The sequence below is a fragment of the Salmo salar genome, chromosome ssa10 (genome assembly GCF_905237065.1).
Source record: "Salmo salar chromosome ssa10, Ssal_v3.1, whole genome shotgun sequence".
NCBI lineage: Eukaryota > Metazoa > Chordata > Actinopteri > Salmoniformes > Salmonidae > Salmo > Salmo salar.
The window spans coordinates 106,863,786-106,891,248 of NC_059451.1; the positions used below are offsets into that span (position 1 = coordinate 106,863,786).

The following is a 27,463-nucleotide window of genomic DNA, read 5'->3' on the forward strand; positions in this document are numbered from 1 at the left end:
AGTAAAATCTTTATTGCACATGGCGGTGGTTATATATTTTTTCTTCGGTATAGTTCAGCGTAGTTCATTAACATGTTTCTACAATGACCATAATCCATTGCACCTGTTCTTTCCGCCTCTAACAGAGATGGATAAAAAAACGTACGCCTGCTACGTTAGGTTAGATACACACATACTGCATGAGAGCGGAATGTACACAACGAGGAGAGGGTGGGATAGACAGTTCATGAAAGTATGCCATATATACTTTGAAGAACTAGTCAAATGATTGTCAGACAGCTCTGCAGCATAGGCAGGCTAGCCTAGCTAAATGGGATGACTGAAGACTGCACAGAGATAACGGCTGGCTGGCTGCTACTGCCTGGAGCAGAGATGCGAAGATAACTTTTTAAGGACTGAAAAATGGTAGTCGTCAAATAACTCAGTTATATAAACTACATAACTGACATATTTCATAGTCCTCTTATTTTTGTATTGATGTCTACCCAATGTGGACAATGGAATATTTTCAATGTTTTGGCAATTGAATTTAAACTTTTTGCCTCAAATTGCATTTGTTTTAAAAAATTATCAAAACCCAAATCGGCAACGGTGATATTTTTTCCTTTTTTCTTCTATTTTTTTATAATGTAACCAAAATTTGAGTTGGCTTCAAGAAACACTAATCGCTCAGCATTACTGGTAGCGAACTACACTAATGGTCAAACGTTTTAGAACACCTACTCATTAAGGCTTTTCTTTATTTTTACTATTTTCTAAATTGTAGAATAATAGTGAAGACATCAAAACTATGAAAAAACACATGGAATCATGTAGTAACCAAAAAAGTGTTAAACAAATCAAAATATACAGTTGAAGTTGGAAGTTTACATACACTTAGGTTGGAGTCATTAAAACTCGTTTTCAACCACTCCACAAATGTCTTGTTAACAAACTAGTTTTGGCAAGTCGGTTAGGACATCTACTTTGTGCATGACACAATTTTTCCAACAATCGTTTAAAGAAAGATTAATTTCACTTAACTCACTGTATCACTATTCCAGTGGGTCAGAAGTTTACATACACTAAGTTGACTGTGCCTTTTAAACAGCTTGGAAAATTCCAGAAAATTATGTCATGGCATTAGAAGCTTCTGATAGGCTAGTTGACATCATTTGAGTCAATTGGAGGTGTACCTGTGGATGTATTTCAAGGCCTACCTTCAGACTCAGTGCCTCTCTGCTTGACATCATGGGAATATCAAAAGAAATCAGCCAAGACCTCAGAAAATCAAATGTAGACCTCCACAAGTCTGGTTCATCCTTGGGAGCAATTTCTAAACGCCTGAAGGTACCACGTTCATCTGTACAAACAATAGTACGCAACTATAAACACCATGGGACCACGCAGCCGTCATACCGCTCAGGAAGGAGACGTGTTCTGTCTCCTAGAGATGAACGTACTTTGGTGCGAAAAGTGCAAATCAATCCCAGAACAACAGCAAAGGACCTTGTGAAGGTGCTAGAGGAAACGGGTACAAAAGTATCTATATCCACAGTAAAACGAGTCCTATATCGACATAACCTGAAAGGCCGCTCAGCAAGGAAGAAGCCACTGCTCCAAAACCGTCATAAAAAAGCCAGACTACGGTTTGCAACTGCACATGGGGACAAAGATTGTACTTTTTGGAGAAATGTCCTCTGGTCTGATGAAACAAAAATAGAACTGTTTGGTCATAATGACCATTGTTATGTTTGGAGGAAAAAGGGGGGAGGCTTGCAAGCCAAAGAACACCATCCCAACCGTGAAGCACGGGTGTTTCAGCATCATGTTGTGGGGGTGCTTTGCTGCAGGAAGGACTGGTGCACATCACAAAATAGATGGCATCATCAGGAAAGAAAATTATGTGGATATATTGAAGCAACATCTCAAGACATCAGTCAGGAAGTTAAAGCTTCGTCGCAAGTTGGTCTTCCAAATGGACAATACTTCCAAAGTTGTGGCAAAATGGCTTAAGAACAGCAAAGTCAAGATATTGGAGTGGCCATCACAAAGCCCTGACCTCGATCCTATAGAAAATTTGTGGGCAGAACTGAAAATGTGTGTGCGAGCAAGGATGCCTACAAACCTGACTCAGTTACACCAGCTCTGTCAGGAGGAATGGGCCAAAATTCACCCAACTTATTGTGGGAAGCTTGTGGAAGGCTACCCAAAATGTTTGACCCAAGTTAAACAATTTAAAGTCAATGATACCAAATACTAATTGAGTGTAGGTAAACTTCTGACCCACTGGGAATGTGATGAAAGAAATTAAAGCTGCAATAAATAATTCTCTCTATTATTCTGACATTTCACATTCTTAAAATAAAGTGGTGATCTTAACTGACCTAAGACGGAATTTTTGCTAGGATTTAAAGGAATTGCAATTGTGAAAAACTGAGTTTAAATGTAATTGGCTAAGGTGTATGTGAACTTCTGACTTCAACTGTAGATTCTTCAAACTCTTGGCATTCTATCAACCATATTTAAAAATGTTTTAACTAGGCAAGTTAGTTCAGAACAAATTCTTATTTACAATGACGGCCAAACCTGGACGATGCTGCGCCAATTGTGCACCAACCTATGGGACTCCCAATCACGGCCGGATGTGATACAGCCTGGATTCGAACCAGGGACTGTAGTGACTCCTCTTGCACTGAGATGCAGTGCCTTAGACCACAGCACCAATCGGGAGCCCAAAGCTTCATGAGGGAGTCACCTGGAATGCATTTCAATTAACAGGTGTGCCTTGTTAAGTTAATTTATGGAATTTCTTTCCTCAATGCGTTTGAGCCAATCAGTTCTGTTGTGACAAAGGGGGGGGGAGGGAGGGGGGTGGTTATGATAGTCCATATTATGGCAAGGACAGCTCAAAACACTTTTTGGTTACTACATGATTCTATATGTGTTATTTCATAGTTTTGATGTCTTCACTATTATTCTACAATGTAGAAAATAGTAAAAATAAAGAGAAACTTAATGTGTAGGTGTTGTAAAACTTTTGACCTTAGTGTATGTTATTGTGGTTTCTGCCCCCCCCAGTTCCAGGCCCTCCCAGGGTTGTGAGCTTCCCTCCTCCCAAGGTCTTCATATTGAATTATTCTTTAGATCCATTAGAATCTGTCTAATTTTCAAGCATGATCAATAAGTTTTTAAATTGGTCATTGAAATGTGCTCAAGCAGCTTAATGAACTCTGCTTTTTTAATAATAGGACTTGGAGATAAGGAATCAGCCCAGCTAGCTCTGGCATGCTTCTGTTGCACCACCAACCAGTCCTGAGTAGCTATTTGATTATTTGTATTTTTTTACCCCAAAGCAGAAACATCCATATTATCTTGTTTTTAAACCACTCTCTCTCTCCCTCCCCCTTGTTTTTCATCCTGCTGACTCCTAGCTTCCTTGCTTCTCCACAGCCAGGAGGTGTGGAGGCTGACCCCCCCAGTGACCCCGGCACTCAGATGGTTTTATTTAGAGAGAGGCAGCAATCTGCAGGCTGTGGCTGTACAATGAAATGGGCCTCCTCACCCTTCAGTTAATTCTGGACTTTCACCATGCTTTTTCTTTGGGGAGGTTTGTTGGTGGAGGGAGATGTGTTTTATGCAGGGAATTTAGAAGTGAGTTCTGTCGATGGAGACAGAAGGGAGTCAGCTGCAGGCGGATTACTTTTTAAGGGGAATAGCCAATGCTGATGGGTCGCTTTGTATCCTGGGAAAGTGGGAAGAAAGGTTAAGTAAAATGGACACTTGGCTGATAGAGCAATTTGCATTAGTGTTTTTTGCCCTCAGCCTCCCTTGTCTCTGCCCAGCCTCTGCTCTGTAGCTGAGGGCCTTTGGGTATCCCGGGGAGAGAGCAAGCATGCTGGGTAACTGTGTGGTGCGCTGTGGCCCGGTTGATCAGTGGAGGAGAGGGGGGTCGATCTGTGCGGTGGCCTTAGGCTCCTGCTGCCGTCTCTCCTTGGCTCTTTCAGGGCCTTTAGAGTTTGCTCTCCCGGTTACTGCCGCTTCATAAACCCTCAATGGTGGCCACACAATGCCAGGCAGGAGAGGGGTCAGGGTTGAACTTGAACCTCGCCTCCAACCGCTGGCAGAAAGGACTCATCTGAGAACATGTGAGCTAGTCCCCCCTCCCCACTGCAACTCAATCACCGGTCCCTACACACAGCCTATCTAGTATGGTTGTTTGTCATGATCAAGCGCGTTCGACTCGAGGTGAAATACTGCCTGATTCTGGTCCCCTATGGCTCTGACAATTTACAAGTTCTAATATCCACACTTCAACGAAGTTTTGCTACGAGAGCTCCTGTTTCATTGAAAATGTCAAACTGTGTCTTGGAAACCGTAAATTCTCATCACCACCTACCGTTTTACTCCAGGTCATCCGTATCACTTTGGAATCACACAGCTTTTCTTTTTTTACGTGCCGACCTGTGACTAATACCAACCATAAAATGTAATATGCGGACTTTAAAACAAATATTTTTGTGTACCTTAAAAAGAGGATCTCCATATAACTCATTGGCTGAGCTCTTCTCCCTGCTGTGTGTGTCTGTGTGGTAGGAGCTGGAAGAGGCGCTACAGAAGCAGGACATAGACTTTCTGGCTGACCTCCTCGTCTCACTGCTGCAAGGATGCTACCAGCGCACAGACATCACGTAAGTAGTACCCCCGGCCTTCCCACATCCTTTAATTTTTATTAGTTTAATATTGACTAGGTCTACCTTTTTTGCTCACTAGCACACAGCAGCATTTACCTTTCTTGTAACGCAACGTTGGTCTGTTATCTTCCCCATCTTGGTGACAACATCCAGGGGCCCGTATGGGCCTGCACACAGTGAAACACAGGAAGTTTGAGTCACAAACCCTGTTAGTAGTGAGCACATCAGAATGTGAACAGCTTGTGTTTAAATCAGCCTTTGCAACTGAGTGAGAGTTCTCACAAAGGAAGCTAGGTTTAGGAAGATTTTTCCCTGGTGGGGGGCAGTTCATTTGATGAGTAAGTGTGAGATAGGGAGTGGGAAGAGCACAGGAAAGTAAAATGAATGTTCTAGTCCAAAAGGGGCCTCCACCCACTACTACCACCTCTTCTGGGGCCTCATTGATCAAAGGTGTGTGCACACAAAAAATACTCAACCTTAGCATGTGCCAGTTTTTTGCAAAGGTTGGTATTAAAATTTTGAGCTTGATGAGAGTGCATATTTTCACGCTACTCTCAAGCCATGTTTGTACACAACTTCTAGAAGGTTGATCAACTGTATTGCAAGCAAATAGGATTGTTTTTGAGGTGTTTGCTCAAATTGTAGAAATGGTAAGCTAATAGAAACACAATCATGTATTGAGAAACAAAAAATTTAACAAACAATTTGTCTTTTGCATAGATGTGTGGGCTGTAGTATTTACTTTTAAATAGTTCGAAAGGACAATCAGTCTTGTAAGAATGCGTGGCCAGTGTCTGCCACTCGCTAGGTGGCATGCATTTGGGGGGGGGTTCACTGTGCTAGTCTGCCCACACCTGTACAGATTTGTTTTTGCCATGGCACTGTCTTTTAGGAATTATCATGGCACAGTTCCAACATTTCCAAATCATACAGAAAATGAGGGTGTTTTTGTTACCATAAAAGGTGGAGGGTGTTTTCCAGGTGGGGTTGTAGCTCTTGTTCACTACTGAACAAATATAATATGGCTCTGATTTATCAATGAAAACTTGCTGTGTGTGACAGTTTGATCAATCCCAATAATTTGTGGCGCATGCACATCCTAGAATCTAAACGTACACCAGAATTTAGTAAGACATTTACTCACTGTTGATAAGTGAGCCCCCTGTTCTTGCTCCATCAGCACTACCGGGCCAGGCACCAATCTGCCTGTGACTGGGGAGAGAGGTTAGGACTGGTCTAGTTTCCGCACCCAGGCTTGCCTTATTGGGCTGGACAGCCACTGGCATCTCGGGGGTGGCTGCTTGGCTCTGGCCTTTCACAGAGCTGCCCTTTTCATCCGCACTCGTTAAACGCTCCGGCGGAGCTGGAGAGGGGGGTGGTGGTGTGTTAGCAGAGGATGGGGGGGAGATGGGGGAGCTGCAGCTGTCTGAAAGTGCACACTGCTCTTTCAAGATAAGCTATTTTCTTTCTCATTTTCTCATGTTGCGTTGGCACTCACCCCTGTCCTGACTCCTTGTTTCTATGCAACTGAGCGGGATCTGAAGGCTTCCAGATTATTCAGAGATCTGACCCAGAACCAACATTTTATTTACCAGCATCCAACTTAGAACAATGATACAAACTAGGGATCCACCGATATATCGGTGAACATATTGGAATCGGCCGATATTAGCTATAAATGCCAACATCGGTATCGGCCCGATTATCTAGTTTAACGGCGATGTGCAAAACCGATGTCAAAACTGACGTTTATACCTATATAACACAGATGAGAACATCTTTGTATATAATGTAGGTACATGACGTAATGACGCTACGTAAAATTTTGCGCTACACGTGCAACACAGCATTCCTAACCTAGCCCACAATGTCTGCTGTATGGATCGAGCAGTCAACAAGTTGAGCAGTCATTTGAAAGAGTAAGATCATTTCAGCGGGACAACTCAAAGGCGAAATCCATTAACGGCAAGATAATGGTATTCATAGCCCTTGACAATCAACTGTTCTCTATCATGGGTGATGTTGGCTTTCGCCGACCGGTTGAGCACCGGTACACGTAATTTTTTTTGGGGTACTTTTTTTCAGATGTTGCACCAGTGGAGTTAAACAGTAATAGCGTCACTGCTATTAGCTTCACGACTGACATTTGGACCAGCGATATCAGCACCATGAGCATGCTGAGTCTGACAGCACAGTGGGTCGAGGATTTCGCACTGAGGAAAGTCGTATTGCATGCTCATGAATATGCTGGTTGTCATACCGCTGTTGCCATTTCAATGGCATTTGCGAACATGTTTGAAACTTGGAAACATGAACATGCTAGCTCCATTCAAACAACTGTCTCGATAAATAAGCTCATCAACTGCGCCTGCAGCAGATGTGATACCCTCTGTCATGGCATTGAAACGCCTGCTCAACAAAACTGACAGGGATGTAATCAAATGTGCACAAACTTTGAGAAGCTTTATGTGCGTATGGAACATTTCTGGGATCTTTTTTTCCAGCTCATGAAACATGGGACAAACACTTTACATGTTGCGTTTTTATATTTTTGTTTAGTGTAGTATTCTAATTCCTCATTTTAACGCCACCGATTCTGTCACATAACAGTGGAGTGCGCATGCCCATTCTGACTTCATGTGATGTTAGTGCTGACTAGTTTCTATGGAGTAAAGATGGCCACTTTTCCCGACGAGGTGGATGTTTTTACTGGTCCACATTGGTGAATGAAACAGTTGCCCTTGACAGTTTGCCTCGGCAACAAAACTGCCCACACAGGCTGTGAACAAGCGATTCGGTGGCATTCTCTCTTTACTGTGTCGCCACCATGCTCAACGCTATGTACAAGGACCGCTACTTCGATGCAGACAAGAAACAGGGTTTTTGTGAAATGTTACATACACAGCTGGACAAGATGGAAACGGTGACACACAGTGACAGTGCGCACCGAAGAAGAGAGGCCACGGACAGAGAGCTGAAACTTCACTGCTTGATATGTATGATGAAATCCTGGTTGAGAATGGAACGACTGAACAAATGAACGAAACAGCACAGTAAGTAAGTGATAGAAATAGGTTTTGATTATGTTTTACTGGTAATGGGGACATACGTAAATGCCAACAAAATAACTTCTTGGTCAGTGTGTGTGTGTAACCTTTTATTTAACTAGGCACGTCAACTAAGAACAAAATCGTATTTACAATGACGGCCTACCCCAGCCAAACCCGGATGACGCTGGGCCAATTGTGCACCGCCCTATGGAACTCCCAATCACGGCCGGATGTGATACAGCCTGGATTCGAACCAGGGACTGTGGTGATGCCTCTTGCACTGAGATGCAGTGCCTTAGACCGCTGTGCACGCGCGTGTGTGTGTTAACTATTTAACTGTACTAGAATGCTTAAAAGGCCGCTAAAATGGGGTTGTTTTTGGCAAGGAAAATATAGGATATCGATATCGTTGCATCACTAATACAAACCCACTCAAATGCAAACAAAATGGCTTTCTTTTTGCATTCCTTTTTCCTCAAACTACTACGGTATGGCAGCTTGAATTATTTCATGACTATCACAATGGACAGCCTGCTTTTCTTAACTTTAAGGACAAGGATTTGGAAGTGAGTGAATAATGGTGCTGCTTTTGTCAGATCCCAATGGTCTCTTCGAAGGTCTTTATATTAGGGGGATTATTGTGTTGTAATTTCTGTCCAACCATCGCTCAATCAGCATTCATTTTAATTGCCTAGATTGGTATCAATACAAAGCACATGTTCCAAGTTTTGACCTTTTGACACTATAACAACAGTAGGCGTTTGAGAATGAATGACTTCTAGTTGAAGAGATTGAATATGTGACATGAATGGGTTAGAAACAACAAAATTATCCAATGTTATAAAGGAACCCTTGACTAGTTTGCTCCAACCAAATTCATTGCAGTAGATCTCAATATGGTTTTGTTAATACCCAGCCCTCCTTACTATTGTATTGTCATACTAGGATGTCATTGTCTCAGAGATTTAATGGCGACGCTTTACTAGGTGTGGGAAAACATATGGGACTAATCACTCCTCTCCCCTTCAGCCCCCAGGCATTCAGCGATTACCTGGACGACATCATCAACTACCGCTGGGAGTTGGAGGAGGGGAAGCCTAACCCCCTGCGCCAGGGGCCCTTTGAGGAGCTGGCCCCACGCACGCAGGTAGAACTGCTGCACAGGCTGTGTGACTACCGCCTGGACGCTGCCGATGTCTTCGACCTGCTCAAGGTACTGCATGCGCGCACACAACTCCTTAACTCCTGTTATGACTGTTTCAGAGTTAGCATGGGGAAAACAGTTACTGGATAAACACATTTTTTGTTTGCTGTAGTGATGGTGAATTATTGTCACACCATTTATGGTAACTGGCTGAAGAAGTGCTATCTAACCTGATGAAGTGAATTAAAATGTAAATATACAGTACCAGTCAAAAGTTTGGACACACCTACTCATTCCAGGGTTTTTCTTTATTTTTACTATTTTCTACATTGTAGAATAATAGTGAAGATATCAAATCTATGAAGTAACACATATGGAATCATGTAGTAACCGAAAGTGTTAAACAAATCAAAATATATTTCAGATTCTTCAAAGTAGCCACCCTTTGCCTTGATGACAGCTTTGCACACTGTTGGCATTCTCTCAACCAACTTCATGAGATAGTCACCTGGAATGCATTTCAATTAACAGGTGTGCCTTGTTAAAAGTTAATTTGTTTAATTTATTTCCCTCTTAATGCGTTTGAGCCAATCAGTTGTGTTGTGACAAGGTAGGGGTGGTACACAGAAGACAGCCCTATTTGGTAAAAGACCAAGTCCATATTATGGCAAGATCAGCTCAAGTAAACAAAGAGAAACGACAGTCCATCATTACTTTTAAGACATGAAGGTCAGTCGATGTGGAAAATTTCAATAGCTTTGAACGTTTTTTTCAAGTGCAGTCGCAAAAACCATCAAGCGCTATGATGAAACTGGCTCTCATGAGGACCACCACAGGAAAGGAAGACCCAGAGTTACCTCTGCTGCAGAGGATAAGTTCGTTAGTTACCAGCCTCAGAAACTGCAGCCCAGATAAATGCTTGACAGAGTTCAAATAACAGACACATCTCAACATCAACTGTTTTTTTCCAGTTTTATTTTATTTAACCTTTTTAATTTAACTAATCAGTCAAGAACAAATACTTATTTACAATGACGGCCTAGGAACAGTGGGTGAACTGCCTTGTTCAGGGGCAGAACGACAAAGTTTTACCTTGTCAGCTTGGTGATTCGATCTTGCAACCTTTTGGTTACTGGACCAATGCTCTAACCACTAGGCTACCTGCCGCCTCCTGTTCAGAGGAGACTGTGTGAATCAGGCCTTCATGGTCGAATTGCTGAAAAGAAACCACTAAAGGACACCAATAAGAAGAAGAGACTTGCTTGTCCTAAGAAACACGAGCAATTAGACCGGTGGAAATCTGCCTTTTGGTCTGATGAGTCTAAATTTTAGATTTTTGGTTCCAACCGCCGTGTCTTTGTGAGATGCAGAGTATGTGAATGCATGATCTCCGCATGTGTGGTTCCCACCGTTAAGCATGGAGGAGGAGGTGTAATGGTGTGGGGGTGCTTTGCTGGTGACACTGCCAGTGAATTTATTTAGAATTCAAGGCACACTTAACCAGCATGACTACCACAGCATTCTGCAGCGATACACCATCCCATCTGGTTTGGGCTTAGTTGGGACTATCATTTGTTTTTAAACAGGACAATGACCCAAAACACACCTCCAGGCTGTGTAAGTGCGATTTGACCAAGAAGGAGAGTGATGGAGTGCTGCATCAGATGACCTGGCCTCCACAATCACCCGACCTCAACTCAGTTAAGATGGTTTGGGAGGATTTGGACTGCAAAGTGAAGGAAAAGCAGCCAACAAGTGCTCAGCATATGTGGAAAGCATTCCTCATGAAGCTGGTTGAGAATGCCAAGAGTGTGCAAAGCTGTCATCAAGGCAAAGGGTGGCTACTTGGAAGAAACTCAAATATAAAATATATTTAGATTCGTTTGACTTTTTGTTGTTGTTGGTTACTTACATGATTCCATACGTGTTATTTCGTAGTTTTGATGTCTTCCCTATTAAAAAATATAAATAAAGAAAAACCCTTGAATGATTTGGTGTGTCCAAACTGTTGACTGGTACTGTACATTATTAATCCATGCAATGTTTGATCCCAGGGTTTGGATGCGGACAGCCTGCGCGTGGAGCCGTTGGGTCAAGATGGGAACGGTACCCTCTACTGGTACTTCTATGGTACCCGCATGTACAAAGAGGAGCCGGTCAAGCGGAAAGCAGAGCAGCTCCGGTAAGAGGGTTGCGCCATAGGACATCAGTTGTAGACGTTGGATGGTTTTGCTTGCACATAATTCACCAATAGAGGTTACAGTACGTGAACGCAATGCTAGTGTATATAACCATGTTTATTATTTTTGGGATTCTCTGATACTTTGTGTGTGCATTTATATATGTGCTCTGGTTTTTGTAATGCAATGACCCATGTAAACAGTAGCACTTCGTACTGCAAATTATGTTTTCTAAGGAAGGACAAAGTGGGCACCAACATAGTTAGTTATTCTCCATAACTACATGTACTTGCTAGCCTGTTAGAGGTTAATTACACGTGTCACTCCGGTAACAGCTACCCAGGTGAAAGGCCTGTGTAATTTAAAGTGTGGGCAGATATTTGTTTTTCATGGTGTTGTCCCCCCACAGTGAAGCCCTTGTGATCAAACCAGCAGAGAAGAGGAAAAGAGGAAGACCACCAAAGAAGAAAGTGGAGGAGATCCAGCTAAGGTGACCAGCAGCAGCGTCTCTCCTTTGTGGTCTCACATTCTCTCCGCTCTCAAACAAAATGTCTCCGGAGAAATAAATATTTTCACCAGCTTTGTTCCCCAGTCCTTGTTCATGCAATGCTTTGGAGTGCATCGTAAATACTGAACGGGCTGTCCTTTTGTTTCAGTGAGGTGGAGAGCGAAGTGAAGAAGGAGAATGGACTGGAAGGTCTGCACTCAGGCACAGGTGAGCAAAAAGACAAAGCTATCAAACATTGTCTATTTAGATTGACTTCTACTTCTGACTAGAGATGTATATTGATGCTGACGATTGGGACTCATGTTGACCATGATGTGTCTGTCCATCCAGACCGTGAGCGTGGCGCCTGGTCCCTGGTGTGTGACACAGAGGAGCAGTGGGCCAGTCTGGCTGAGAGCATCAAGGACAAAACGTCCCCCCAGGACCGCCACCTCTACCGCATCATCAGCCAGAACTTCCTCCCTGAGATCAGCAGCATGATCGAGCTCAAGGTCAGACAGCTCTCTTCTCTCCTCACTCTTCATTCAGACATTGACTCCAGTAGGCGTTGGGAAGTGGAGGCTGGGAGGGAGGCTGTGTGATGTACCTACAGGTGTGGAGGCGGACTGGTCTCTGCTTGCCCAGAACACCAGCTTCTAAACCCTACAGAGCCTTGGGCCCAAAGCATGTCTGTCTCTCTCTGTCTCTGTGGACCAGTTGCCCTGTGTGCAGCTGCTGGCGTGACAGTCGGGGCTGGGGACGCTCATTTATCACTAGTTTTTCTTCTGTGGAATGAGACTCGCCTTGGAAGATTGACGCCATGTTTTAACTGTTCAAACGCTGCCCTTTTAAGACATTGCATACTCATTTATCTTTGAGTATACGTAGTTAGACAGTATATCTGTTGCGAGACGAGCACGTTCTGGTTGGTGGTGGCTGCTATCCCGAGCCCACCATTTCCTAGTGTTCTCTTGTCTGATAACACATACTGGCCCTGTTGCTATAGAAACCCAACACAGCCTGCCCGTCTGTGACGGTCTAAAGCCCTTTGACCATTCTGTCGGCATGGGGTCATTTTCTAATGATCACCGATGGTGACCTGTCCTTCATGGCCAGCATGCCTGGCTGGTATCTTTCTGGACATATTCACAGTTCTCAAGCTGCTGAACATTCCCTTCCCACCGGGTGCAGGCTCTGGTGGTACAGAGCAGGCGTCTGGGTTGTATATGTGTAGCATGTGTGAGTGCACACAGGCGTGGATTCTTCCAGTTCCCGTCCACAGCCCTGGCCGTCACAGCCATTTGGTGGGGGCGCTGACGGGAGGCAGGCGCTCACCTTGAGGTGGGATGGAGCCTCTTGATTGACGGCCCTATGCGCTGCAGGATTGTCGACCACTTAAGTGGCGACACCAAAGGCAGTCCATCTCCTGTGTGGGATTAAGTGCTGTGGGTAATGCAGAGGAGCCCCAGGACATGCTGGTGCTGCGGTGCAGAGAGAGAAGACTGGGGGATGGGAGCTGTAGCTCATTCAGCACTTTTACAGCCCCTCTAGTTGTGGTGGCGGCGGCCATAAGCACCAGTGGAGCTACCTGCCTTGCTCGAACATGTCCACATGCTGCTGGCAGGCAGAACTCTAAAAGGGGGAAGGGGCTAGCCCTGGTGGTGTTCACAGTCCTGGTCATCTGATGGGCTCTGACAGGAAGCACCAAGCCAATTGCCTGACATGGATATAGATACTCCCTGGCCCAGAGGGCTCCGCTCTGACTGCAGCTTCCTTCTGTAGTTCTTTTTCCCATGTTGTAGTCTGTGTATAAATGTTAACGGGTTGTATTCAGCGACCAATTTTGATACTCATGGACACATTTTGTGAAACAGTATATCATGTAACTTACTAATTGCTGCAATATAGGCTTTTTCATGAAGTGGCAATGCTACGATCTGTTTGCAAATGAACACACACACACACATGAGAAACAGCCCACCCCCGCTCCCCCGGCTTTTAGTGGTAATTGTTACGTTTGATTGTTAATGTCACAGGGAGCATGGAGGAGTTTGATTTGTTTGGTTAGTCAGAGACCCCCTGGGTGATGGGTAGCGCAGTGGGTGGGGTTTAAAGTGGGGTAGTCAGGGGGTGGGGAGGAACAGAGACTGAATCGCCCAAGGGCATGTGACCCCTCCTCCTCTCCTCACAGCTCTGCTGGAAGAGCACAGAGGATTCCCCAGGGTCTGCTTGGCTCCCGTGGCAGCGTTATGTGATCAATGCGACTGCGTGTGATTTAAAAAAAATAATAATAATTTCAAGTGTGAATAACGAAGCCACTTATTTGTGTTTTAATCTTGATTATTTTGCCTCTCCAGGAGAATGAGCAGAAGCAGAGGCTGCTGAACCCCACCCCAGTACGCAGCTCTTACCGGCTCTCTGAGAAACGCATGAGCCAAGAGGAGGAGGTGAGACCAGCTGTGTGTTTGTGTATAGATGGTTCTTGGTGTTCTTAGTGTGTCCTGTCTCCTGTGAGACCCAGTAGACTGATAGTTTCCTGTGTGTCCAGGACACGCTGCAGGCCATAGCCGACGTGGAGCAGCAGAAACAGAGGGATGTGGACATGGACAGGCAGGCCCTGCTGGCCGAGCAGAAACGAGAGGAGGAGATGCTGCTTCAGGAGGAGCGTCAGAGAGAGGAGCAGGAGAGAGTCAAAGCTGTGGAGGGTGAGTAGTGGAGCTGGGAGGGGTAGACAGGGTGAGGCTCAGAGTGTTACACTAATAGACTCTGGGATCAAAGACGACATGATGGATTCTAAAGGACAGCCAAACTCGTGCACACCTCTGCATTTTTATTGCCGGTACCGTTGCCTGATCCACTGCCCCTGGTTGTGAATTATACCGGGGTAGGATCTTAATTTGACCTATATTGTCACAGCAAAATATTCCTGCAGCAACAGGATTTTAACATTTAGTCCATAATGTTGCTTGGTCAGTAATTTAGGTTATTAGCTATTAGAAAAGTGTACTACTGTTAATTAATATAACATGCTGACCACAACGCTTGCGTTCGCGGGTGTTGCAAAATAAATGTACACGCACGTTATTCAATCATTGCACCCGTGTAAACGAGCAACTGTGTAGCCTGTGGTAAAATAGAACTTAGTTCTATTTGTGACACTTGACACGCTGCAAGTCCTGCCTCTCATCTCATTGGTTTTTAGGAGCATATACCCACGTGGGTGATTGAAAGGTCCACACTCCAGTCCAGTTGATGGTGATAATGCACCTTAAAGTTGGTTGCCAACCACCATATAAAGTCAGAAGCCTGCAGGAGGAGCGATTACTAGATACGTACTTGTTGTACCCTTTTATCTGTGGATTACTTGTCAGGGTAGAGGACCTTGTGCATTTCCGGTAAAATAACAACCCAATGTTTATATCCCAAGACAAATTAGCTAGCAACGATAGCTAGCTAAATTGCCATAAATGTTTAATTATTTTCGACCTGTCCCCAAATTAATATAGTTGGTTCTCATTTTGATATTTCTACCTGCATGTCCTGATCGCATCCGGTGTGAGTGGACAAAATCAACATGCACACACGAGTGGTGTGGTCCGCATGTAACAGTGTGTTACTGTGGCTTTTCAGTCAATTTATGTACATCAAGAAGCTCATCTGCATTTCTTGCGGTGCAGGAAAATTCTGAGTAGCAAAAGTCATCAAATTTAAGATCCTGCATTGGGCTAAGAGTGGGAATGTTGAGCCCTTTGAATCACAGGAGTCTCTTCCTCCGTCTGATGTCATCTGTCAACGGTTAATTAACTGCTGAACGACCCTCATGAATGTATTATAGATGAACAGCAGGACCGGCTGGGCTGCATGGTCTCGGGTGGATCGGAGCCTCAACCCTCCATCTTTTAATCCGCACAGCAGGGGGCGGCCTTTCATGTTGAAAGATAGAGGAGCACATATCGCTTTGTCTCATCTTTTGATCAGCTATGCCTGCAAAAAGATGGTTGATGAATCACTCTTCTCTGAACTCCTTCAGTCTCTCGTGATGTTATGCCTGGTTTTTATGGACTCTGCGAACCAGCAGATGGCCGGATGGGCAACAAGTGCCCTTGAAACTGTAAGGAGGCTAGGAAGTACCACTAGCGTTGGCGCACTATTCTTCATGCTGTTGTGTGTAATTCATTGTGGTTCCCGTGTTCTGCTGTGTCCCCCAGAGCGAGCGCGGCGGCGGAAGCTGCGTGAGGAGAAGGCCTGGTTGATATCCCAGGGGAAGGACCTGCCCCCCGAACTGCTGCACCTGGAGCCCCACTCACCCATCCAACGCGCCCGCAGGACGAAAGCGTTGTAAGAGCACACTACTACTCAACACTAGAGTACTGGTCATTTATGGAGAGTAACCTGTGTGGATTTGTTTTGAAAATGTTCAATCTTTTGTTGCAGCTATGAAATTGATGATGATTATACGGCGTTGTACAAAGGTAAAGTAAAAGAATATGCCCTGTCATCTATGCAATCATCATTGTATCATATCTGTATGTATAAAGCATATTGACCTGCTGCAGATTCTTCTGGACAGTTAGCCAGGATGGCGCCTCTGTTCTAACTACAACTGTTCTCCACAGTGTTGGAGGCCCTGAAAGCCCACAAAGACTCCTGGCCCTTCTTGGAGCCTGTGGATGAATCTTATGCCCCCAACTATAATGAGATCATTCAGGTGAGCGAACTCACAGTGAGAAAGACGGGTCCAAACTTTGTCAAATGAAGGTTAGATGCCTCGGTTATGAGTTTTTTCACATTTTAATTTGATGTCATCCATTCCACAAGTAGCAATTTATGTTAGCCCTGATTTCTCCTCAGACTCCGATGGACCTGTCCACCATCGAGAGGAAGCTGAATGAAGGAGAGTACATCGCCAAGGAGGAGTTTGTGTCCGACGTGAAGCTCATGTTTGAGAATTGCATTGAGTACAATGGGGAAGACAGTGGTAAATACACACACTTCATTTTGAGCTTAACCTCATGCATGATGTCCCTCAAATGCCTCTAGTACGTGAAAAATGTTTTTGGGGATTGACTTTGGACTTGAATTATGAATGTGAAATGGATACATTTTATTAAGTGGAGGAGGAGAGAATTTTGGGGGAGAGCTAGGCTGTAATGTGGCTTTGGCCCTGACAGATTTGACAGTGATGAATGGGGAGTGATTGAGCTGTGCTCCAGTGCACCAGGCCCTGCCTGCCTGCCTGCCTGCCTGCCAGAGAGACATTCCAGCCCCTAGCTAAGCCCCCTGTCTGGAATCATCCATCTGTCTGAATGCTCTCCCCAGGGAGAGGCACTGGGGCCAGGGGTCAACCACACTACGGCCCTCTGGGCTGGTCAGCCTGCCGGCCAACGCTGGGGTGTGTCTATGCGATGGCATTCAGATGATACTCTGATATTTGTCTGTCTGTGTTTAACTGGCCAGATGAATGAGCCCTGTGTGCCTGTCTGTGTTTTTCGGCAGAGTACAGCATCATGGCGGAGTCCCTGGAGCGCTGTTTCAGCCGAGCCCTGCTCAAGCATTTGCCGTCGGAGGACGGTGACACGGACGAAGAGTTCCACGTGTGTGGTGAGGACCGTGAGAGAGACCGCAAGGAGAAGAGGCGGAGCAAAGGCCCCAAACAGGCGGGGCCAGAGCGCTTGGGCCGAGCCTCTGAGCATGCCTCGCGCAAACGGACACATCCAGGGGGCAAGGGCAGCACCGCCATGGAGGAGGGGAACAAGGTGGCCCAGCCTCCCCCTCCCACCCACTGGGCCAACAGACACCCATACCCTCACAGCATGCCCCATGGACAACCCCACCCTGGGAATCTATACCACCCAGCACAGCAGGTAACTAGGAATGCTTATTTGATATGTAGTTCTTGTTTAGGCTTAAAGGGAGGCCATGCATGTCAAAATAATATTTCACATAGGAGATAGTACTTTAGTACTTCAGGTGGAGTTAATAAAGAGAAAAACAGTTAAGAGTAGTTTTAGATGAGGAAAGATGAATGCATGACATTTTAGACATGAGATATTGAACTGTCATCCATTCTGCAGCAGCTCCAGCACCCCCCTGGTCCCCACGGTCCACACATGTATGGTCCGAGGATGGCCATGGACCCCCGCTACGCCTACCCTCACCCTGGACAGGGACACATGCCCCGGCCTGGAGACCCCAATGCTCACCACATGCCTCAACATTACAACATGCAGGTGAGATCAGCTAAGAAAATGATCCCATGGAGTTTTCACATATCTGATGAGGAACTATCTTGTTATCTGCTCTGCTCACACAGTGTGCTCAAACTGAACAATGTTTTGTGTGTTCCTGCTGTCACCGTTGGTTGGTTATATTTGCTGCTATGCAGACATACTGATAGACGTCCTTGTATTCCAGTCACACCTGGGGGATGGTCACCACATTGGCCCTAGATACCAGGTGGGGCCTGATGGCCGGCCTCTCCATCCCCAGCACCACCAGCAGCAGCACCCCTACATGGGTCCCACCCACGGCCCCTCACTGGGTCCCCGCCCTGTGGCCCTCCAGTCTGGGGGCCTCTGCACCCCCACGCCCGAAGGCAACATGTACCCGTCCCGCCAGCGCACCGACGGCCACCCCATGCACCCCGGCGGGAACCGTTACCCCGGGCCTGACGTCCCACCACAACACAACTACCCTGCCTTCCGTCCAGGCATGGGCGTGCCTCCTAGCATGTGGTCAGGGATGAACCACCAAGGCCAGCAGAGGCCCAGTGGACCTGGGATGCAGGAGCAGAATATGGCTAACCACCAGCAGCACCCCTATTTCCATGGGGGTCCACGTCCCATGGGCCCAAAACCCTGGCCAGAGCAGTCTGGTGGCCCTGGAGGGTACCCCCCACCCCCGAATAGCCAGTACAGGATGCCCTGTGGCATCAGCACCTCCCCGGGGCCCATGGCCCTGCGGCCTCCCATGCCTCATCAGGACTCACGGCAGCGTCTGGCCTCCATGCTGGAGAGCCCAGAGATGATTGCCCTGCAGCAGCTGTCTGCCTCCTCCACCGGACTCCCTGCTGGCTCCTCTCGCCAGCTCATGGGCAACCTTCAGCAGCAGCCCCCACAGGGAGTTGGCAGCACACCAACTCAAGCTCAGCCCTCGCAGCACCCACCTCCCCCTGAAATTCAGCTGCTGCGTCCTGCCAGAGACGATGGCCCAGATAGCCAGCCTGCCCATCACGCAGACATGCAGCCCAAAGGTAGGAATGATCTTCTTTGCTTTACAACTCTCCCTCTAAGCTTTATGAAAATCAACTTGGATCCTCGTCTACCTCCAAAAAAAATAATATTCAGACTTGTCTGAAGTTCTGACTATTTCATAAGCAAACTCTCTCCCCTCATCTCTTTGCAATGTGATAGTAATCGTTTTTCACAGTAAGTGACTAATTAAATATTCATCACTTCAATGAAGTCTCGCGGCTTGCTTTGAGGGTGGAACTGAGATGACATGTCATCACACTGCAGCTACACTAGCAAGAAGATGTTTTATATAAAAGGACAAACCATAAACATTTCTCAAACAAATATAATCAAAGATGGTGTTAATTTTGAGTCTGTGCCTTGAAAAGTAATAGGATATGTTCTCCGTCTGTAGAGGCGTAAACTCAGATGTTCTACAAATGGATCCTTTGTGTTCACTGTAACATCCTTCATCTATATTCTCTGTCCTAACAGAGTCCACATCAGATCACAAAACAACCAACAACAACCATACAGGAACGCGGATAACCCCCGTCCAGTCTGAACAGGTTCGTCCCACAGAGCCTCCCAGTCGCCCCACTGGGGGCATGCAGAGCCCCTCGGCTCCAAACTTGGGCAGATCACAGGAGAGGGGTAGTGGGACCGGGGAGCAGGCTGCGTCTGGGCCGGGACACCCACAGAGCTCAGAGACAACCGGCAACCAGGAGGGGGAGAGAAGAGGACAGTCTGTCTGCCAGACTCCCACTCAACAGAACAACCCTTCCATTGTTCCTCCTCCACACCCCCACAATTCACCTCACTCCCAGAACTCTCCGCACTCCCAGAATGCTCCACAGCATATAACCCAGATCCCCACTCAGCAAATCCCAGAGAATGCCCCTCACCCTAAGAACGCCCATCAACACATGATCCAGAATGCACAGCAACAAAACATCCTTCAACATATCAGTCAGAAAGCCCCACAGCAAGGATCCCAAAACCCTCAGAACACACCTCCACATGTGGCTCAGAATCCCCTTCAACGTGGTCCACAGCCAAGCCCCATGCATGGAATGCCAAAATGCGCCCCTAAGGGGGCCCAGCCCGGCCCTGGTCCACCACAGCCAGCCCCTTTCACCTCCCTGCCCCCCAGCCACCCTGTGTCCCAGCTGCCTCCCCAGCCCAGCCCAGCCGATCATGGAGACCAGAGGCCCAGCGAGCCCACTAGCAGAAGGGATTCTGGAGGCAGCTCTGGTAACCCCAGCATGATGAAGTCTGGACCTCCCAACAGCATCTATAAACAACAGTCGTTCAGTCCCAAGGTGCAACAGTTGGGTAACCAGGGCAGTCTGGGGCCAAGGGGGCCAGCACCTGGTCACATCCCAGCCATGCCTCCCCACTCTCTGGGCCAGGTTGCTGGGGCCATGGGCAGCCCAACACATCCACACTATGGTCAACCTATGGGCAGGCCCATGCCCCCTTCAAATCGGCAGCCTTACCCAAACCAAGCTATGCCCCAGACCATGAACCCCCACCATAACCCTGCCGGCTACCCCACCTACCACCAGCAAGGAGCTGCCTATCCATACCACATGGCCCAGCAGCAGCATCTCCAGGGCCACACCAACATGTACCCCCAGTACCAGCAGCAACACCTATACCCCCAGCCCCAGGCCAACAGCCTGGGGGGCTACCCACCTGAGGAGTGGCATAGGCAGCAGCAATACCAGCCTCGCCACCCCATGCCCTCCAACACCTACCTACCTGCAGCCAGTGCCAAGGTCAATGGGTGCCTGAAGGAGGGCAGCAGCATGGGCTCCCCCCTGGGCTCTGAGGGCTCCGGGGTCAGCCTGATGTCCCCAAGTCTCCTGCCTGAGGGCCTCCATGGAGGCTCTGCAGGGAAGGAGAGCAGGGAGGCTGGCAGCCCAATGAAGCCTCAGCATGCTCGGGTGGAGGAGAGCTCAGAGCGGCCAGAGAGCCCTAAAGAGATTCTGGACCTGGACAGCCACAACGCTGCCGCACGCCGCTGGAGTTCCCAGCCCCTGCCTCAAGTGGCCAACTTTCTGTACGACCCCCGAGCAGTGCATCCTGGGATGCAGCAGGGCGGGGCTCCACCCCCCCACATAATGTCTCGGCCTCCATACCCTAGCCAGTCTGGCTATCCTAGTGGACACTACACTCCCCAGAGACCCCACCCCCACCTCATGGAGGCACTGCAGCGGCCCCAGCACCTGCCCTTTCACCCGGGACAGACCCGCATGGCCATTTACAGACACCCCCAGACTGAAGGCCACTTCCAAGGCATGACGGTCCAGCAGAGAGGCCTGGGTCCTGAACACTTCCTTCACCCAGGGTAAGAAAGAGCTACGCTGAAGATTCTAACTGTTCATTCCTTTGCAGGGCTCCCTTGCATGGCTTCTTTGCATAAGAGACCTTGATCTCAATTGGACTCCTGCTAAAAATATGGTTGAAAATAGGTTATTGATGTTTAATCTTATGGCATCTTGTAGGCAGCAGATGATGTCTCCCAGTGGTCCCAGCAGTAAACAGGGAGTTTGAGCAACTCTGTGAAAGCAGGGTAAGTGACTATTCAAGGGTGTATTTTGTATTTATTATGGATCTCCATTAGCTGCTGACAAGACAATACATTCATAACAGATTTCACCAATCAATATTTAAATAAATCACGTCATGTTTCAGTTAGGGCTGTTACGGTGACCATATTACTGATAAACCGGCTGTCACGAGTCATGACCGCAGTTAAATTCCACGTAACTTTTTAGTCATGGTAATTAGACTTCTCCAAGCTCTGATGCTGCTGATGGTCATTTGCTAACTACCTGGTACTCAGCACTCTGTTGTCCCTCTAATCACTCTGACGGCAATGTAAATGTAATTGAAAATCAAACAATTCATGAGCCCATGAGCTCATGCTGTGCAACATTTCTATAGGCTATGCAATTGTGTGAGAAAATAGTTTTGTTGGCCTCTATTAAGAAGAGGAGGATCCCATCAGCTTTTTATAGGCTAGGCCTACTATATTTTCTCAACTTTCCTAATATTAAGCACATTGCTTCGCTTTACAACAAGAGTATAGCCTACCTAGCATGAAAATAAACCCCTGCCCCTGTTTTGAAACAGGTGCATGATAATGGTAAATTTTAAATCAAAACAAATTTCACACACATTATTTAGTATATGTAAAGACAAGATTAATTCAAGAACAATCTGATGGGTGACAATATTAGCCTATCGCTTGTGAATTATATATTATCACTTGTGAATCGATATCAAAATCAAATCATTTACATTTACAAACTTTATTTGCCACATGCGCCGAATACAACAAGTATAGACTTTACCGTGAAATGCTTACTTACAAGCCCTTAACCAACAGTGCAGTTCAAGAAGAGTTAAGAAAATATTTACCAAGTAGACTAAAATAAAAAGTAAATACAATAAGAATAACAATAACGAGGCCATATACAGGGGGCACCGGTATCAAGTCCGTGTGCGGAGGTACAGGTTAGTTGAGGTAATTTGTACATGTAGATAGGGGTGAAGTGACTATGCATAGATAATTAACAGCGAGTAGCAGCAGTGTACAAAATGGGGGGGTCCATCAATGTAAATTGTCCAGTGGCGATTTTATTAATTGTTCAGCAGTCTTATGGCTTGGTGGTAGAAGCTGTTGAGGAGCCTTTTGGTCCTAGACTTGGCACTCTGGTACCGCATGCTGTGCGGTAGCCTACCTGAATGATGCCCAGCTTGTGTGCAGTAAGGCAAGACGCAGCTCCTGCCTTTTTTTTCTCAGACTTTTTCAAATCATAGTCACACACCTCATGTAGCCTAGCCCATAGGCCTATATGTTTTGATACAGTTTGTATCACAACTTAATTTTAAAGATCTTATTTGGCCACTTAAGCACATTAATCCTATTTACAATGAGTGTAAACCCTACCTGGCATACATATGCAGCACGTGAGTTTCAAGTTGGGGGAAAATAATACTAAAAGCATTACATGCATAATCGCATTTGTGGTCACCTTTGAGAATGGTATTTTCCTGCTGATTGATTGGATTTTGGAACATTCGCTCTTGTAGCCTACTGCCATGTGCGCATTGCTGCACTTATAATGTGAAGAAATAGCTAATAGTTTATCAACATTTTAAGCTAAATGTTCTGATCTGTTGCATCAGCCTCATTGCTTTTGAGAGGTTTTTTGATGCTAGTGGTTGTATTAATTTAGGATCTATCGCAGCCTGGGACAGTCGAGGGATATGTTTGGAATATTTATTTCTCGCACAGAAGGACAAATTGACCAATTGGTCAACTTTTGTATTATGGGGGATAATAGATTGACATAGGCTGGTGCATTTGCTGTTCGTTAGGCCTACTCATCTTGTTTGCTGACAAAAAGTAAATATGGACATTTCTTTCAACGTCTTCAATATGCGCCTCGGCATTTGATAAGAACACGTGCAGTTGCGTCCCCAATGTGTGTCTTCACTTGTAGACTGTGAGAAGGACCTGGGATGCTGTGAGAAAGACCCGATCACGTGACGGGCATTGGCTAATAAGATTTGAGGTGAGTGAGAGGTGCTTCGGAGCACGCAGCCTGGAGAAGGGAATTATAATTATTATATTCCACCCAAGGACACAACGACCACTGGCCATAAAAGGCATGGATTTTTTTAGAGGGCATTACGGTCACACAAAGGGGATGCAGCCAGGAAATTCGAGGCATTATCAAGTGCTTGTCAAATTGTGAATGAGAGACTGATGAAATGTGTACAGCCTGTGCAAAAAAACTAAGCAGAGCTCATGCCTTTTCAAGCAACTTTTTTCAGATCATCATTAGTCGCATCATGCAGCCTTAGAATGTATTAAAAATCAAAACATATAGCCCAGTGTTCATATCACAACTAAAGTTGTGTGCGCACTCCCTCAAATCGTTTAGAGAAAATATCCTTTCTATTGTATTCTTCATACTATAAAATAATGCCACGGAATTCTAAGCAAATATTCTCTGCTAAATGAACTAGTGTACTCCACGGCCGTATCAGGGCCTAACATAAGGACAACTCAGTATGCTATTCTGTTCTTTTGAAATAGACTACATTTTCTTCATATCATGTTTCTTTAGACCTGTCTAAAATAATGGATTTATTGTGATGGTGTAGGCTATATTATTAAATAGATTTGTTAGACTTTTTAAAATGTAGATGTTCGAAAGGTCCACATCAGACTGTATGGAAGCCAGGAGATACTAAATGTGTTTGTTAATTAACGGTCAATTACTATGAGACCGGCAGGTATTTGCTTGAAATTCACTGGCGCCACAGTCCTAGTTTCAATGATTTGATATTCTTGTTTCATTCCTTTTCTCCACAATTCAGGTAAAGGACAAATGCAACAAAAACCTTTACACAAATTGGTGCCTGCATATCATCCATGACGACAACCTGGGTGCTTGTCTGTGTCTCTCCTGTTTTAAGACTTTAAATGTGACTGCTGTCGGAACCATGATGTTATCTGCTGCGGAGCGGTTCAAAATGGAGTCTGTCCTCTGTCTGTGTTCGAGGGCACCAGTAAGTAGGGCTCCCACTGCATCGGACAAGAGATGTGCAGAGTGATGCAGGCAATGGAGACATCTTTATTTGAGAATCTCTTTAGGGAATGAGTTCTTTGCCCCTGGGGATGTCTGTCTGCTTTGTGTGGAACCCTCACTGAGACTGCCTCTGCAGAGACATGGCCCTGTCTGTCTTCATGCCTGTGGACTCCCAGTCAAGTTCAGACTGTACAGCTGGACCCTCCCTCTAGGCCTGGCCAGCAAGAACATCTGGAGACCCTGCTTCTCTGTCTGCAGGCTGGTTGGACTCAGAATTTGGCTGCCTGTGTAAATGCAGGCTTTAAGTGGTCTATTGACATGGTCTGATTGTGGTGCTCTGTTTGACCTTTTTTAAATTATTTTCTCTCACACTGGATTTGTCGGGGAAAGGCTCTCCCCCTTGTCTATAGCTCTCTATGGACCTCCAGCCTGGTCTTCTCAGAGCCTCTCTATGGACAAAAGGAGCTGGTGTGGTAAGAGGAGAGCACTGGTGTTATTTTGTGTTTTTTCGTTTTCTTCTCCAAATGTTTTTAGACTCAGGTGTAGAAAAGGAGGTACTTTGAGACTGTAGAGAAGCCGTCATCAGAACCCTGTCGACAGACGCACACGCACACACACACACACACACACACACACACACACACACACACACACACACACACACACACACACACACACACACGCCTTGCAGTTGCCTTTGTTTCCTTCATGTTGAATGTATGTGTGAATGAGTTCGATATATGTAGATAGATGAACAGCACAGGAGCCCCGCCATGTGAAGGGACAGAAGATGATGGAGGATAGCCTGTCGGGGAAAAAGGAAAGCGTTCTGAAAAGGGGAGCTTTCTGTCCATTTCCACCTTGACTAAAACACAGCTTTTTTTGTTGCTGTTCCGGTGTAATTTTATGCATCCTTCAAAACTGCCTTCACTATGAGAATGTATTTTATTTCAGACCTGCAGAGAGCCTTCTCTGCTATGCACTAGGGATAGTCTACAACTACTGGAATTTAGTGGCCTTGCATTCTTTGTTGGTGCTGTTACCGTGTGTGTGTATATATGAATATATATTAAGAATAACTCTTCACTGTAGGTGTCCTCTGTCACAAAAACTGGGGTCTTTTGTGGGTTGGTTCACCACACTTCCATGTGCCCAGCTGGTTGGCATATGCACATACACACAAAGTGAACAAGAGTTAGAATCAACAATTGATGTATTTGTTTTTCTATATTCATGTCACTCTTCCAACCCAATTATTTGTTTCAATGTCATGTATTGCATTCCATACATTTTGTTGAAAAATGTCACCTAAAATGGTAATCCTATTGTAGCTCATTTATTTGTGATGTTTATTTTATTTGGAAGGGTAAAGATTGTCCACAATCACACCCATGTGTGATTATTTCTTTACGTCAGTGCTTCCTCCTCCCCAATTCAATGAACTTAATATGTCCTCAGGGTGTACAGTTCTATACGGGTATTTTAATGAATTATTTGAAGGAGAAGCACCACAAGAAAACATGACTGGAATAGTGACAAATTAATGAACCTAATTTTGTGACAACTGATAAACCAATATTGTTTTTGCAAGATTCTGTTATTTTTGGTCCTCTTTGTGACAATGGCGGTCTTGCTTACTGTCAACCCATTTGATTTCTGTTTGGGTTTTGTTTTTCATTTTAATATTGTAGCTTTTGTCATTGCCACCATGCATCGGCGAGTGATGCGTCTATAAACAATTTATCTGTGTGAATTGAAGTCTTCCCCATCTTATTAAATCCATGTTGCACCTGTGAACCCCACAGGATAGCGATGACAACAAATGAATCTACCTCAAAGCCAGTCCTCTGGCATCCACTATGTCCCTCTACTCAGTCATTCACTCACTCAGACCCCAGCACACACATGGCCTTATACTACTTTGCTACAAAAGCTCATGACTATGTATACTTTTCCCTTCCATAAGACCTTTGATTGTAAGGCTACTTGTGTCACTCGGGGGTGTGGTGAATGATTGGGCATGTGTCTGAGGTCGACAGAATAGGGCTCTTTTTATATATGATCTCGTCTTACCAGCTGTATAGATTGCATGCCTTCCTGCCACAGGTGACTCTAGACAACCTGAGCCCTGTGCTTCTATTGGATACGTGTTAGACAGCATAGAGCTGGCAGCGTAGTGCCCTCATTGATAGACATCTATGGCATTAAAAGGAAATGTGCTCAAGGAGGGATGAATATCGGAAAATACTAGCTGTGAGGCAAAATTTGTCCCACGATTCTGTACAAGGATGTATTGCTGTTTTACTTACTAGGGAATTTTCATTTTTAGTATTAGCTAGATGAGGTCTTCTCGGAGGTAGTGTGTTCACTTGCGCTGTCCATGTATGAAGGACAGCGTAGTTGTAAATGGTCTGTGAGGTTGTGATACTGTTATGCAGCTTTGTTGTCTCTGATTGTGTTGACTGCACAAGACATGGAAGTCTGTATGCCTCTACTCTGCTGTCATCCAGTTTGTCTGCACTAGTAAAAATGTCTAGATTGGATTAAATGTGAATCATATTTATTTGCTCTTTTACATTTTGTACATTTTTTTACTTGTTTTTAATATACATGTGATGTCTGGTTGTTTTAAGCAGTAGACATTTACCTCCGTAGCATGGCGGCATCAAAAAGGCCCCGTATGTTCCAGTTTTATGTTCACAAGTTCTTATGACATAGATTATTTTGGAAATAGACAACGTATTTTCTATACTGTACATTTCTTAGAATAAATTACTTTTCCTGATTTTAAGAATGTTGCTTGTTCTCTCTTTTCTTTGGTATGGATGGTAGAGCTCGGGGTTAGGTGATGTCACTGATAGATGCTTAGGCCTTTCAAAGTAAGTTTCTTGTCAAGGAGCAGCTGAACTGTCTGCCTGATGGAGCTATTATTCCTGATTTCGTTTGTCATCTGACGTCCAACTGTAATCTGCCCAGCCGGTAATACGCTTGTGTTCTCCGGTGTCCGGCTCGTACATAGAACATCCTTCATTCAGGCTGCAAAGGTGTCCGTTTTCCTCAACTACATTTTTGTGAAAATTTGGAA

General features: G+C 45.6%; 1 protein-coding gene across 3 annotated transcripts in view; it reads left to right on the plus strand.

Annotated features, from left to right (window-relative positions):
• The window catches only part of LOC106561369 (cat eye syndrome critical region protein 2), a 52,103-nt gene extending 24,934 nt beyond the window's left edge, over nt 1-27,169 (plus strand). Inside the window, exons 1-19 of one of the 3 annotated variants that reach the window (XM_045688339.1) lie at nt 2,565-2,760; nt 4,576-4,670; nt 8,753-8,936; nt 10,922-11,049; nt 11,457-11,537; nt 11,704-11,762; nt 11,886-12,046; nt 13,892-13,981; nt 14,083-14,239; nt 15,743-15,872; nt 15,969-16,006; nt 16,151-16,242; nt 16,386-16,512; nt 17,031-17,398; nt 17,609-17,764; nt 17,949-18,786; nt 19,262-21,119; nt 21,277-21,344; nt 24,167-27,169. In XM_045688339.1, the coding sequence (XP_045544295.1) occupies nt 11,006-11,049; nt 11,457-11,537; nt 11,704-11,762; nt 11,886-12,046; nt 13,892-13,981; nt 14,083-14,239; nt 15,743-15,872; nt 15,969-16,006; nt 16,151-16,242; nt 16,386-16,512; nt 17,031-17,398; nt 17,609-17,764; nt 17,949-18,786; nt 19,262-21,119; nt 21,277-21,325 (4,248 nt within the window). In that variant the 5' untranslated portion in view covers nt 2,565-2,760; nt 4,576-4,670; nt 8,753-8,936; nt 10,922-11,005 and the 3' untranslated portion in view covers nt 21,326-21,344; nt 24,167-27,169. Of the gene's footprint in view, nt 1-2,564; nt 2,761-4,575; nt 4,671-8,752; nt 8,937-10,921; nt 11,050-11,456; nt 11,538-11,703; nt 11,763-11,885; nt 12,047-13,891; nt 13,982-14,082; nt 14,240-15,742; nt 15,873-15,968; nt 16,007-16,150; nt 16,243-16,385; nt 16,513-17,030; nt 17,399-17,608; nt 17,765-17,948; nt 18,787-19,261; nt 21,120-21,276; nt 21,345-24,166 lie in introns of those variants that run through there. The other 2 variants (XM_014125244.2, XM_014125245.2) reach the window with 2 other exon arrangements.
• Nucleotides 27,170-27,463: the final 294 nt, after the last annotated feature.